This window comes from Marmota monax, unplaced genomic scaffold (assembly GCF_021218885.2).
Source record: "Marmota monax isolate L192 unplaced genomic scaffold, Marmota_monax_Labrador192_F-V1.1 WCK01_AAM20220418_F8-fsc00009, whole genome shotgun sequence".
NCBI classification, from domain to species: Eukaryota; Metazoa; Chordata; class Mammalia; order Rodentia; family Sciuridae; genus Marmota; species Marmota monax.
The window spans coordinates 14,663,735-14,679,284 of record NW_026694710.1 but is presented as its reverse complement, the minus strand read 5'-3'; the positions used below and the strand labels follow the sequence as shown (position 1 = coordinate 14,679,284).

The following is a 15,550-nucleotide window of genomic DNA, read 5'->3' as shown; positions in this document are numbered from 1 at the left end:
GTCAAGCTCTTGCTGACCGATATCAAAAGAGGAGGACAGTCTGTTGTCAATCAACATATCTAAGACCCTACTAAGTGCCAGGGAAGGACATGTTAAATGCGAACAGACTCCTCTCTTTGCCTTCTGTTTTGCTTTAAAACCCAGTTAAGTACCAGAAAAGGCGGGAGGAAATACAAAGACAAGGTCTTTACCCTTGAAGAGTTCACAGGCTGGTGGGAAGAGACCACACTTGAATAAATATCATTAGTGGAGGGACTTTTACTTATCAAGTGTTTTGGGGACATAGCCAAGGGAGGTGTTGAATCTATGTAGAATTGGAAAGTTGCACAGAGGATGTAAGTAAAGCAACTTTTGATGAAAAGGGAAGCCCCCTACACAGAGAGCTGCCTCGGCAGGAACTCTGGTTTGAAGGAGCATGGCTACTATGGCTGAAGAATTGGATGACAGTTGTTAATTACATGGTTTGGATATGATTAAGAAATCTCATCTCTGCTATTTTAGGAATCAGAACTGGCTCTTTGGACAATATACCTCCTTCCATGAATGACTGCTTTTCTAGAAAAATTTTCATTACCACTGTTGTGAATATTTGTAATTTACTTTCTTTGGAGGTGAATTTAGCAAATCAAAATTAGGCTTTATTTTATCAAAAATGGATAATGGTGGGATCGGGAAGTACTTCTTTCTCAGAATCATGCCCAACAGAGAGCAAATAAAAGCTTTTGGGTTCCATTTTACCTTGTTATGTACTTTATTCCTAAAAACTAGTGTAAGTGGGAAGTGAGCCCATCCTCTCATCTGTGCTTTTACTCTTTGCCCTTCATTTGTCTTGGCATCCTTTTTTAAAATTAGTGTACATTTTAGTAAATGCTGAGAATGTTTCTGTCAATGAACAACTTCTTAGTGATATGAGTTATGAAACCAAAGCTGTGTTCACATTCATTGCCTTGTGACATCTTTGAATTAGGAATTCTGAAGTCCACTTGGTCCAGCTTCTCACTTAATATAGGATTTCCCTTTATCATGTTCTCAGCAGAAAAAACAAAAACATACACTCCTTGAGTATATCTAGGATAAGTAGTGGACAGTTTCTCAAGGTTGATCTCAGGGTAGATATTTCCATTTTTTAATATCCCTAATTCTTAGAAAGGACTCCTTACTATCTTTCTTAGGAATCACAATTACTGGTCTCATTTCTGCCCTCTAGAGACTGAATGTAATTCTGCTTCTACCTGAGGATCCTTTAACTACATCAAGAATGATATGCTTTTTTCTGTCCCCATATGTATTTTGAAGACTTAAGAAATACCTCTGGTTTCTTCAGTGTGATGTTAGTTTCTGGACCTACTTATCCTCTTGTAAATTAAGCAGATTGTGTGTATTTTATGTTAGATTTAGATTTTTTTTAAATTTAGATTTATAAAAAGAAATAAGCTATTATTTTGAATTTAATGTTAAAACTAACTCTCAAAGAATTGGGTATCAGGGGTAGAATTCACCTACTCTGTTCATAGGCGTGTATAGTCCAAAAGAATTGTCATATTACATCAGGATTTAAATTGAGTTAGAGTTGGACTCAAATTCTTTCTAAAACATCTAAAACACTCCAACATCAGTTAAACATTTAAAAGATATTTAAGCAATTTATGACATCACCATACACTATAACTCTGAGCATTAAATTCAGTGAAGGGTTGAGAGGCTTTGGGTTGAGGTGTGAACTTTGTTGGCTTTCTTCTGATTTTGCCTGTAAGGAAAAACCATACTTAACATTTTGTCACACTTTTATTTTATTTATATATTTTTAATATTCTTTTTAGTTGTTGATGGACCTGTGTTTTATTCATTTATATGCCATGCTGAGACTCAAACCCAGTGCCTCATATATGCTAGGCAAGCACTCTACCACTGAGCCACAATCCCAGCCCATCACACCTTTATTTTTATTTTTTAGCTAAATAGAGGTACAAAATTGAAATCTCCATCTCCCCACAATGCCTTGACTGAAAACTTAGGTCATTCAGGACAGAGTACGAATTATTTTACCATTTCCTGTATAATTTCTGTTGTATATGGAAGTTGCTTTACAGACTTGAGCCTGAGTCATGAAATCTTTCACCATTGTGTATATTCTGGTTGACTGATGTTGCAGGAGATTTGAGTTTAGAGTTTAGGCTCAGCAATCATCATCTGAGTGAGCATAATGGAAAATTGCTTTAAAGAGTCATGTAACCAAAGGTGTAACCAACTTTTGATTTGCAATGCTTGAATTCTCTTGAATATCACTCCATTCTTACTTGAAATTCAGGATGAGGCATGACACTACCAAATCGCAGTCTCATTGTTGGGTATTCTCTATGTAACATAAGCTTTGTTTTTGTTTTCTCAAAAGGCGTTTAAACAGAAATCACCTTCAACTGTTTCCTGAGTTGCTGTTTCTTGGGACCTCGAAGCTATACAGGCTGTAAGTAGATGCACACTGTTAGTGTTGCTTTGGGTAGTACCTTGTGTTTTGGATCTGTTTCCTTGTGCTTTCCTGGAATCTGCTTTCAAATATATTGATGAAGTGAAAGTTCGCCTTTTTATGCTTTTTGGTGGTGCTGGGATTTGAACCCAGGACCCTGTGCATGCAAGACAAACACTCTACCAACTGAGCTATATTCCCAGTGCTGCCTTTATTATGTTTTGAAGGAAATATATGCTTAGTTTTCCAGTGGTTCCAGTGGCTTGTTTGGTTAGCATTCAGTGGTTTATTTATGTGTGGTTGTAATGGTGGTATTCTTTTTTTTTTTTTTTGGTTATTTTATGATGGTGAGATTTACCTATTTCTTAATGGAAAAGTTTGAATTAATTCTGAAGGGGAAATTGCTACTCTGTTTCCTCTAAAAAGGAAGTTGACAGTGTTTTCTTGTAAAGTTGATCTCAGTTTTTTTTTTTTTTTTTGGTATTGTTTCTGTAACCAAGGAGTAGTGTTTATTAGTCTGAAAATTTTATTATCAGCTATTGAAAGAAAGTTGTAAATTCACTTTTAAATGTTCCCTTTTAAAACCAAGTTCCAAACTCTGCAGAATCAATGATTGGAAAGTAAGGTATTTATGTCAAATGCATCATAGGTTGTTAAAGGGAAGTAGTTCTTTAAAAGATCATAATGTGAGTATTAGGTAGAATCAGTTTTTCATCCCTGGAATGCTTGCTCACTGACCTAATAATGTATAATAGTGAAAACACATTTTTGAAGGCTTTTAAAATTAGATTTTCAGCCATATGAATGATGTTATACAGATGGTGGATAAGCTACAAAGTGTTGGAAAAATAAATAGCAGTGATTACTGATGCTCATATATGTTGTGAAAAAAAACTGCTGGGATCTATGGAGTAAATTGTTCAGAGTGGCCCCACCTGGATGGTGGGGAGTCCCATATGATAGTGTTTGTACAGAAAATAAACATGTTGCTTTGTTGGAGCTTGACTTTTGTAGTCAAGGCTTTGTAACCTGAAAGTTCAATGTTGTTACTCATTTCAAAAATAGGAAGACAGCCCTCCCACACACACCCCCATTGAAGCCAGAATCTCAGCTTGGTCCCTGAATACCTTATTTCACTCTAGGGAAAACTTTCCCACAGACACATCACATCTTCTCTCTAGTGTGACTTTCTTGACATTGTTTCTCCAAGGCTAGCCAAATTCACTGGCAGTATTTCTCCTCTTCTTTGTGTTCTCTGTTGCTTAATTGGTCCAATTTAAGTCTACATAAAGCAATCAAATGAAGAATCCTCTTTTTAACAAATGTTCTCCAGGGGCCATTCTTCCCAAGGAAATAGGATGTAGGGCTGCTATAAAAATTATATGTATCTATATGAGTTGAAACTTATATTTAAATATTTGTGTTTGGTTTTTCTCACAATAGCCAGAGTTGGTTTTCTTAGTGTTTCTCTTTCTGCATTAGGTAGTCTTGATGGACTTCAAAGCTAGCATACAAAGAGCACTGTTAAGCAATTCCTCTGGTAATAAAGTACCTTGAAAACTAAAACTCAGTAGTTTACAAAGTTGTTTTCCATGTACTGTACAAATGACTTTAAATGGAACAACTGTAATGTAAAATTCAAAGTATTAAGTTGAAAAGGGGAGAGTAAAGGAAGTACTCTCAGCCCAATCTCTGAGAAACAAGAAGGTTTGATGTTTATTCTAGAAGTAATTCTTGTGTTAATTTCCCTTTGAGTTCTCAGGTAGCACAATCTGCTGTAGAATTTCCCATCAGCAGACAATATTCTGTCTGACTTTCTGCCCTCTTTGACAATGTCACATAGTAGACCAGGAGATTTTCTCTTATGTTTGGTTTTGTTTTTATAACTTTCCAAAGCTTCTATATGAAAAAAAAATGGTTTGGAATATTTGAGAAGTGAATTAAAAAACCAGAACCCTTAAAAAGATGACAGAGTTTCCTAATTCATTAAAGGCACATTAAAATATGAGAAAATGGAGAGCTGGGAAATACATTCAGAAATTTTCGTGGGCTTGTTTGGCACAAAGAATGTTCCCTGGGGAGTAATGGAATCCAAGTTGTGTTTGTTAGGTGAGAGTAGTTATAGTAGAGACATGGATATGTTAATATCCCTGAAGTTACACCTTGATGTCTTAATGTTTAATATCAAACTTTAAGATAAAGTGGCCCTCTTTATCTGGCATTTGACAGCTGACATGGACACTGGCTGCATATAGAAATATAGAGGCTTAGTTTTTATCTGCATTCTCCAGCAAGGAATTTTCTTTTAGATTTGAGGAATGGTCACCTCAACTGAATTAGACTTAGATAAATTGTTAACAATGATATTTTTTCTCTTGAGAGGCAAACTGATCAGCTACATGTGACCACTTTTTAAAAATGACTGTGATTGCTCATTTAGGAGCCTTTAATAAACAAACAAAAGTTTTGAAATAAACGACAAAAAGTTTGCAAAGCTGACTATACTACAAAGAGCAGGGATGCAAGTTCAAATTTTCTTCCTCTGATACAGGTGCTTAATAGCTCACCTGAAACAAGTGTTCTGGTAGGGTGGCAAAATGTGCTCAAAACTACTTGTGAAAGTATCCTTTAAAATGTTAACTTAAAAAGTAATATTTCTTGCACAAGAAAGATAAGTGACAGAAGAAAGTATCTAGGATTTTGAAAAATAACATGGGTGTTAGGACAAAGAAAGCTCTTGATTGGTTGTTGCCTGTATATATTAAGAGAGCCATAGGTTCCTGACTGTATAATGTGGTAAAGACATGCACATCCAGAACTTAGAAAAGAAACAAATTTATAATGTGTTTTCTCTTTATAAATTAATATAGATGCTATATACTATCTCAATTTACTTATTTTCTTACTTATTTGTACCTTTTACCTTAATGCATTTTTTTTCTAATCTATTACCAACAAAAAAGATTACCAATCTAATGTATAGTTAATTTTAAATATGTAATTTTAAATATATGTAGTTAAAATTTTAGCAGTGATTATGTGAAAGCTATCCTGATATATGGAACAATACATAGATTTTCTTTGTGCTCTTGTAATGAATAATCACCATTTGACTCTTGGCTGAAAATGAGATGCCAGGAGAAGAAGCACACATGTTTTTTTGCAGCCTCTGAATGCAGTATGAAAGAAAAAGAGGGTACACTGTATATGAATTATGATTCGACATGGTTGATTGCTGCTAGCGGCCAAATATGCTTTCCCTTTGCTGTCTGCTCCAATTTCTCTTTGGACGGGTTGAGAGAGCACTACATGTTCAGGTCAAGATGTTTGCTCAGAAATAGTAGTACAGTTGCAGCTGTGTTTGTTGGAGCTGGAGACTAGTTTAAATAGCATTACCATTTATCCAGTCCATTAACAGAACTCTGTAAAATAATACCAACTCTGCGTAAACTACAGGACAGTGCAATAAAATTACAAGCACTTGTTGACAGATGGAAAGTGTAAGTACAGGGAAAGTAAAGGGTGATAGGATGAAGGTTAAAAGAGACAATGCATAGTCCTACTCTTTGCTCTTCCTCTGAAGCTGCCATTGCATTTTTATGATCAACCAAAGAGTGGAGAAAATTATTTTCAGAACAATCTGGATCTAGTTAACTAAAAAAGAGATTGCAGTGATTTTTTTAAATGGTTGCCTATGATTGGTTGAAATCTATGGGTAATAAATACAAATCTTCCAGATATGTATAACCTTAAATATGGCTTTATGAGGGAGGATTCACAATTTCTGATATGAGTTTGCAGCTACTAATTCAGACTTTATTTCACTGATAAATACTGTGGTTAGGTATTTGGTTATAAATATTTGTTTTGTGGTTTTCTGTTTATTTCTTTGAGTATTATTATATTGCCCAGATTTCCAATGTAAGCCTGACGATTTCAAGAACTTTGCCAAAACTCATTTTTTTCACTTGCATTTACCAAACTAAAACAAACAAAAACAACTACCTGTGTCCCAATGGCATACTTTATTTACTTCTTTGAATAAAATTTCTTGTTTCTTCTTCAGAAGTGTCATTTATTATTCCCCAGTAAGCTTCAGAAACAGTAAATTATCTACATTATAAATAGTATTGCTAAACCAAAGAGACTCTTATGGTCTAGTGAATACTTACCTTAGAAGGGATTTCAAACACTTAAACTGATGGGTCATGTCACAATGCCTTTGCTCATTTGCTGTCATACAGGATCTTAGAGTGTCAAATTGTTTCTAATAACAGTAGTGATTGGGACTTTTTGAAGAGAAAAGTTTATTTTTCTTGTTTTATTAAGGTAAATTTGCTCCACATTAAAATACACAATCTGTCTTCACGCTTCATTTTCCTTTTTCCTACTTCCATAAAAGAAGGCTTAGGGGTTTTTTTGTTTGTTTTGTTTTGTTTTTTGTTTTTCCATATAGTGTTAAGAGTAACACATGGTCATTGTAAAAAAGATTCAGGTTTAGGTTTAGTCCAGAAAAATAGAAAAGAAGAGGTTAGTAGCCATTCATTATCTCAACACCCAGATGAAACCACCATTATACTTGTTAATTATGGCTACCTTAATTTTATTTTGATGATTATGCATATAAATGCTGGTTATACATGAAGGATGAAAACATTGTTTTTTGTATCCCCAGGGTCTAGTATAAGACTTGACCTTTAGAAACTCTGAGTAAGTTTCTGATGTATTGAATTAAATCTCCATTGGACTCAGGGTTTGCAACTTGAATGAGCAAATAGTAACTCTGGGAAGGCATTATGAATAATGGAGGGCCAAATTAAATTTAAAGGATAAGTTGGCTAATTAAATGTTTAGTTCCCTTAGGTTTTATAAACATTGGAGGATTTCCATAGACACAGCATAATCAAGATGATCCATTTTTCACCTAAGCAAAATATACCTTAATCTAATATAGTGCTATACTTTTATACTACTGAACCCTCAGCTTTTGGATTTTAAGTTAACCTCATAGGATTCTTGTAGTCAAGTATAAAAGCAGAATATGATGGTGGAGCCTGTGTAAAAATTCTCTTGAATTAATTTCTGCCAGCTTGGATTAAAGTGTGAGCTACTAGAGGTGTCAGGTGCCATAGTTTCCTACCTCATTTTACTCTTGGCCTGTGTGGCCCCTGCCACAATAAATCTGACGGTGGTTGTGCAGGAATTGCAGGTTACAGTTGCTAAGGTTACCGCTGTGCAGCCAGATCTGCACCATTACTCATCTAGTGAGCTGCCATCATAGCTACCGCTGGTTTGTGTTGCTGAGGCTGCCCAAGAGCCTAATGTGCTGTGGATGAAAGTTCTTCACAGGAGAGGGGGGCATGTCTGTGTAATTTAGTGTAAGATTTAGTGTAAGAAAACACTGTGTGCATTGTACTGATACTTCTGTAAAGGGAAGAGATTGACTCCTTATCTTTGAAACCCAAGAACCCATAATCTCTTAAACTTACAGTGTTAACTTTCAGTGTTAAAATACCAAGTCTTTATTACTTTTTAGGTAACTTATTACATATTGGGCACAAGAGTCTCTGTTTTTGCCATATATGATAAAATAGAGACATAAAATCTTAATTCAAGATTTCCTTTACATAATCCTAAATTTGTATTTATGTAGTTAGACAAAATATTCTGTATTCAGATAAATGAATACACTTCAGAGTAGCTTGTTATGAGAAACAGTTTGTGAACCATTCAACAGGACCCACTTTTGACTTTATTTATGTATTTTTAAATCAACATGTAATTCAATGATGGAGAGGTTACAAATCCAAAAAGGATTAAGATTATATTTGAGATTTGGTGGGCCTGGTGTTGATAGTTTTTACTTCAAAGAGATTAGTAGTGGAAAGCTCCATTACTGGAAAAAGCCTCAAATTAGCAGGTTTCTGCTGTTACCAACCCTCAAAGTGGATTCTCTTGGAGTGTGAAATCTACAGCAAAGTTCATAGCAGGAAAATCACATGCGGGAAGGTCTTTCCCTCTCAATGATACTTATTCAAATGGTTGCTTTCCCAAATGTAAATGTTGTATCCCCACCAACAAATACTTGGGGTATGCAACTGTGATAGAGGCTGGGAAGAGAACCTGGCAGGGTGTGCAGCCCCACATGGTATGTGGGATTTGTGGTCCTGGGCTTGTGCTAATGTCTGACTTGTAATATGGAAATTAAAGCCTAGAGAGTTCATAGAGTGTGATGGTGTTTTCTGAAACACAAATTTAAATATGTGGATTTCACAACTAAAACAAATCATATATAATACCTCTTCAGATAATATTTCAAAATCTGACTGCAAATCACAAAATTGCTGTGATGATCCCAGGGCTATAATTTAGGGACTGAAGTTTACAATAAATGTTATTTTTTTATCTAAGTGTTGATAAAGTCTTATGTAAGTGATATTAACGTAAGTACATGTTTACATTGTGTTTTAAAACTTAAAATCAGTAAGGGAGGTTGTGCAAAATAGTGTTTAAATGGATATTTATGTCTCTGTTATTTTTGGAAGTCACTTTAGCATCCCTAGAGTACGGCTCTGTAAAATGGGAATTGATCATACTATTTACTTTGGGGAGAAAATCAAAATCGTAATTTAGATTCTGTAATCAAAAGAACACCAAATATGATAGAAATTATACTTGTATTACTATCATCCTCCAATTGCAAATAAGATGGAAATAAGAGTCACTTATATGTCCTTGTGATTTGCCCTGTCAACACATTTCCTGATTCTACTGTATCAACCTCTCACATTTATCCTCAGTGTAATAACACATAAATATGCATAACTACATCAATTTTTCTACCACTACAAATCGACATAAAATGTGCATTTGTACCATTTTACCCTTCTTTACTTGACCATAGAAGGTAAATTATAGCCAGGATATTGTTAATGGGATCCTTTCACTCTCTCCCAGTTGTTGACTAATGTAGTTTTAAAATTCATATATAAAATGCATTAGGGATAGAAACAAATTAACTGTGACTGAGGAACTATTTGTTAATCCACCTATTTAAATTGCTGTTTTAATGATCTGTTTTCCCAAATGACAAAATGTAGAAAAAATATGAATTATAAAATGCTGAATAAACTCCTTCAACTCTACCAGCAAACAGAGTTGTTCAGAAGATTTACATAAGTTGCTTAAAGTTTCATTTTTTTTTAGCAGTGAAAGTTTCTGTTTTTAAAAACATAAGATCTTTAATCCACTTTTTTTTCTTGTAGCATATAAATATTATCTGAAGAGTGAAGCAGTTGGTCTTTATACAAACTGCATATGTGATTTTAAGTATGTTTTTACAGTAGCAAATATATCAAAATGTTGCAGTTGTTTTAGGACTTTGAATTTAAAAACTGTTTCATAGCAAAATGGGTATCATCCAGAAGTTTGTTTTGTTTTGTCTTTGTCATAATTCCAGCGCTTCTCATGAGAACGCACACGTTGCAGCTACAAGAATGTGGTGTGTGTCCTTGTTACCTGTCACCCATATCCAAGTGAATTGCCATCACTGGATTCTTTATAGAGGGTTATCCTTAAAATATTTTGAAAAATATTCTGATGTAAGAAACCTTTGTACAGAAGTTAAAAAAAAAATAAAATGAATTCTAGAAAAGGAATCCACAAAACAAAAAGACCTGTTTGTGACATCGCCCACGGTCTAGGGCACACGCTGTAGTGTGAAACATTATTAGGAGAACATCTGCGCCTCTTGAAATGACCCCAAATGAATGTTTGCTGCTGAGTATGGCAACTTGATTTAAGTGTTCAGGAAAAAAAAATCTTAAAGAAAGGAGAAATAAATAAGCTTGGAAAGAGAATGGGAAAAGATAGCTCTGCCCCATCATGATAGGTTTCTTCTACCAGTGAAAGATTAAAGCTCAAAGTATGTGAATAGCTGAGAACAGCAAAGAGAAAGGTTGATTGCTTCCCCTCCAACAGTTCCAATTGATTGAAAAAAGCCTAATTTAAAGTTTTGTTTGTTCTATGTCTTAAACCATCAGAATTCTCCTTTAGGACGGGAGGAATGCTCCGGAGGAAAAAGAATCCAAGGATAAAAGTCATTGCAAGCCAACAATTGTTCCTAATCCTCACAAAATGCTGGAGAAATTAAATTTATTCTTTATTGCTCCAAGTGTTACCTAGGTCACTGGGCGATGGGAAAATTGGACTGGAAGTCGGGCAGGCGCAAGCTTTGTTCTGTGTCTAGATGGTTAACCTTAGACACCACAAGGCATCTTAGAGGGCGGTGGGAACTGGGTTCAGAGCATTAACACCAGGACTTTTATTACCCCAGATTTATAATGGGCTGTGCTGTCAGGAGATGAAAATGTTGTGTTTACATTTCAGTGTTAAATGATCATTTAATTAACACCTAAGGAAAAAAAAAACTTGTGAAATTCTTAGCAGCTTTTATTGTTGGTTTCCTGGGAGGTTTTAATATCCAAGTTTCATTGAGAATTCTTTTTGTAAGTAGAGACACAAAAGGCATTATAAACTTTTTAAGGAAGACAAACAGTTTAACCTTGACCCGTTTTTCCCCTAAAATATTAATTTAAATTACATTTTAAATCTGGTATGCTTATTTAAAAGGTTTTTTAGACAAACATATTAAAAATACATCTTAATTGAACACTTTAAGTAAACACAATATATACATATTATTTTATTTATATTCTAAAGTGTTTACTGTAAAACATTTGCAATTACTAATTAGTTTTTCTTAAGGAGTTTAATATACTTAGAATATAAACATTTTATATCTTTTAAACCAACACTCTGCTTACATTGTTTTAAGAATCTGACTCAAAATAGATATTCATAGTCCAGAAAAGTCTTTGGGAAAAATATACATTATTATTATGTTATTGTTATAATTAATTTGCAGACAGCTACTCATTATGAATTCATATAGAGATAATAGGGGAGAATATTGTCATTAATTTGAAAATTCAAATTATCTTCATTAATTTCCTAAAGACTACATGTTATCAGTATCTTAATTTATTCTTGATTTTTTATGAGACAAATAACCAAAAAGGAATGGTCATGAAGCAATGAGGGAGCTTTTGGAAAACATAAAATGTACCATCAGGAGCAGCTGCATATTTAGTAGCATTTTTTTTTTAGCATTTTTTAAAATAGGTATTTTAAAAGCTGTTACAATTTATGTTTTTCCTCTCATTTTATCTAGATATGAGACTTCATTTTCAACATGAAACTTTAAAAAATAATTATCAAGTTACTGATTGTTAAGATAAAGTATCTCTTCATTTTCCCAGAAATAAACATGCTGCTATAATGTAGTTTTTCTAAGTACACTGCTTTGATTCTTATCAAAACAATAAAAACAACAAAATTTGCCCTTTTTTCAAAAGTTGAAATTTAAATGCCTCAGGATAAAAACCACTTTCTGTACTATTCATGGTAAGAGTGCAAGGAGGATTGTGTGTTATTAAAATCTCTTAATGGAAAGCCTTGCTTTGAACTGAGAATTATATTCTCGTTTGTGAACACTGCTGGGTGGTAGGTATGCATTTTGTATGATGTTGTAAGCTCTCCTTATTTCTATCAGGTTTCAGCTTTTTCTGGAAAGCTCTCCTCATATTCTTAACCTACATTGATCTTTTCTTTACCCCAGTGTTACTTCTCTGTTCGGCCTTAGAGAAAAAACTCACAAGCAGGAGTATTGCTTTACATTTTATCTTCTTTACATAGTGGTCCATCTTTTGGCTGAAAAGTCATAAGACATTAAGTGTCCAGAAGCCTTAAAGTATAAAAAAGAAGTAGAAGACTAACAAAACCTGAGAATTTAAATGTACTGAATAGCAATAACAAAAAGTTTATTATACCACCTGTTATTCCAGGCCAACCAGGTGGGGGTGTGTATTTGCACGTGTGTTTTTTTTTTTTTTTTTTTTTTGTGTGTGTGTGAAAGAGAGAGAGAGAGAGAGAGAGAGAGAGAGAGAGAGAGAGAGAGAGAGAGAGAGAGAGAACACGCGCACTGTGTGTGTGTGTGTGTGTGTGTGTAGTGGCTTGGGGGAAATTGGAAGGGTAGGCATACTGAGAGCTTAAAGAATAAGTATTTAGGGAAGTTATAAGAACTTTATAAGAATTTTCATTTAACACAGATGTTAAATGAAATGTTGCTTTTAATTAAGAAGGTCAGTGCTAGGCATTTATACAGAAAAACCAAGGTTAAAATTTCATCAGTTAGTTACTGTGAACTTCTATTTAGAAACTATAAAGATTCTAGTTTGCATTTTAGATGAAATCTTTAGTTAGATGAAATCTTTAGTTCGCCTCTTAAAAATAGGAGTAGATGTTCTGAATATTATTATATTGTAACAAATAGATTTGAAAGTTATTGCAGATGTTCAGAGTTTGGGCAAAAAGATATTTATAAATACTCTATGTTTTACCCAGCAATTATTATCTAAAATTAACTTCCCTTTTGTATTGATTCTACAGCCAGGTTTTGAAGACCTACCATAATCTAGTCCTATGTCTCTTCTTCAAAGTTGTCATTGCTGTCAGAGCATACAAGCTATGTCTTAGGCAAACATATTTTCTTTTTGCTGCACATTTATGGATTCTTTCCTTCCCTGCTGTTACAGAGGCACAGTTGACCTTCCTCATATAATTCCCACCTCTATTAAAGCCTCCTCAACTACTTCAATCACCTCCACATGGTCATTCATTGGATTGTACTGGTTATGAATACAGACCATTGGCTTACACCTTCTGGGTTGAAATCACTAAAGGTGCAACCTGGGGAATGTCACTCAGTTACCTGACCCATGTCTCGCTTAAGCCTTGTGTAAAGCAAGGCACAAATGGAATGTAACTTATGGAAGTGATGTGTGGAGTAAATTGTTTACTGAAAGGGTGTGGTGTATATATGTATGGTGCTCAGCTACGGTAAGTGCCATGTGCTTTAATTTTTGCATCATTAAATCTATTATTATGGTTTTCTGTCTCCTTAGTACATGCTGTCACATGTTATTATCTAATCATACCACGTGTGTTAACTTTGCAAAGAATCTTGTCTAACATTTCTCTATTTCACATACAGCATCAAACCTGGTGCAGATTGATTAATAAACACTTTTCAAATGAGATTGAATCGTTGACAGAAATTAAGCCTGAGAAGGACTCTAATAATAGATTGAATTTGGAATGAAATAAGTTATGAAAAGAACACTGGATCCAAAGTCAAAAGACTCATTTCTAGCTCTGTTGGTCACTGGATTTCAAAGTTATTTGAAAGCTTTCTGAGTGTATTAATGGGTCAGCTAGGAAAAGGACCATGTTCACATGTGATACTGTCATATTACCAGAATTTGATAGTAAGGCTTTGAAATATTTAGGAATATTCAAACTTGGAGAAAGGAGGAGATCAAAATATATCCAAGATTTGTTCTAGTTGTTTTTCAAAAATTTATGGGCAACTTTTCACAAGACTTGAAATAATTACAATAGTGGAATTATTCATGGTATTAAGCCAGGAATCAGATAATTAGGTTTCGGATGAGTGATTTGGGGTTTTTCTCTCTCCTGTTAGCAATTAGAAAAAAATAAAGGCAGATTCTTTGCTAATATGTGTAGCCTTCTTACATTTTGCATGACTTTGCTATTAAATGTGAATTTTTTGAAGGCTTTGGTTTAAAAAAGGAAAAATTAATTAAAGGAGATTTGATGGTTATGCATTAGTGAGTGCTTATCTTGTTACTTGACAGTCCTTCAATATGAGGTAAATGGTGTACCACTGAAGCAGTTTCAACAATCACTCGCTACTCAAACATCCCTAATGGTTGCGCGAAGAAATGAGTTAAAAATCAAACAAGGCAAATGGAGAGAATGATGGAGGTGGATGATAAAGGTTTATATATTCCTGTTTGTGTTGTCATCTTTTCAGCAACAGGCTTGAAATCAGGGACCATCATTGTCTGTAATTATCCCTAGGAATGTATTGTGCACCCGGGACGATTAATTTTCCTGACCTTTTGAGGAGAACAGAATGTATGGAACCTGAATACCCCAAAGGCAAATGGAATCTGGAGTCGGTTTCTTAAGAGGAGCATGCACTCTGAGTTGGTGCAGTTTTCTTTTGCTTCCTTTAATGGGAACGAATTCCACACCTAATGAATAGTTTCTAGGAAAGTTGTTAATCAGGTGCTCCAAGTGACCACCTCAGATTCTTCTTTCATTACACAGGAACATGAGAGAATGAGTAAAGCAACACAGTTACGTTTGATAAAAGGAAATACGTTTTTCCTTTTCCCACCCACCATGTAATCCCCTGGAATTTAGTTGACCCAGGAAATCACAGCAGCAAATAATGTGTTTGAAAAAGTAAAGTTGTATGCACAAGAATAACACTTGTAACTATAATAATTAGGCTTAAAAGTCTCATAACTGTATATCAGTCATGATATTTTAGGATAGTTTTTACCTCAGGGTCTGGGAAGGAATTTTTCCTTAATTCTTATGAGTTTCTCAGTAAAGCATGACATAACAGGCTTTATTTACCATGATCATCAGCAATGCTTTCTTTTTTGGACTTCACAGATTTCATTCTGTTGCTCTAGTATAGGATACTAGCTCCAAATCAGATGAGGAATTTGAACTAAATATTGCAGAGGGACAAAATTGTACTACACATAAAACTGGTTTTCATTCAAATGGACAAATCCTATTCTTTATCTCTTTCCCATTTAGAGTTCAGACCCCAATTTTAAAAAATAAAACTAGCTTAAAACAAGTATCCACTTATATGACTTTCTTTTCTAAATTAAGTTGTCTGAGTTATAGAACACTGTTTAAGGGTAGGATAATGTGTTTTGAGACAAGTTTTTTTTTTTCAATTAGATGCTATATTCAATAGTCATTATTGTACTAACCGGTGTAAGATAATAAACTTTCATTTTTATAAGATTCATTTTCAAATTTTTAAAATGTAACTCTTCTCAATTCTCAAGCGTGTATTTTTACAATACTTTTTTTGCTATACTAATTTTATATTTTATTTCAAAAAAAGTGATTTCC

At 34.1% G+C, this 15,550-nt stretch overlaps 1 protein-coding gene across 2 annotated transcripts in view; it reads left to right on the top strand.

Annotated features, from left to right (window-relative positions):
* The window catches only part of Slit2 (slit guidance ligand 2), a 341,856-nt gene that overhangs the window by 13,154 nt on the left and 313,152 nt on the right, over nt 1-15,550 (top strand). For both annotated transcript variants that reach the window (XM_046423795.2, XM_046423794.2), the window contains exon 4: nt 2,393-2,464. In XM_046423795.2, the coding sequence (XP_046279751.1) occupies nt 2,393-2,464 (72 nt within the window). The remainder of the gene's footprint in view (nt 1-2,392; nt 2,465-15,550) is intronic.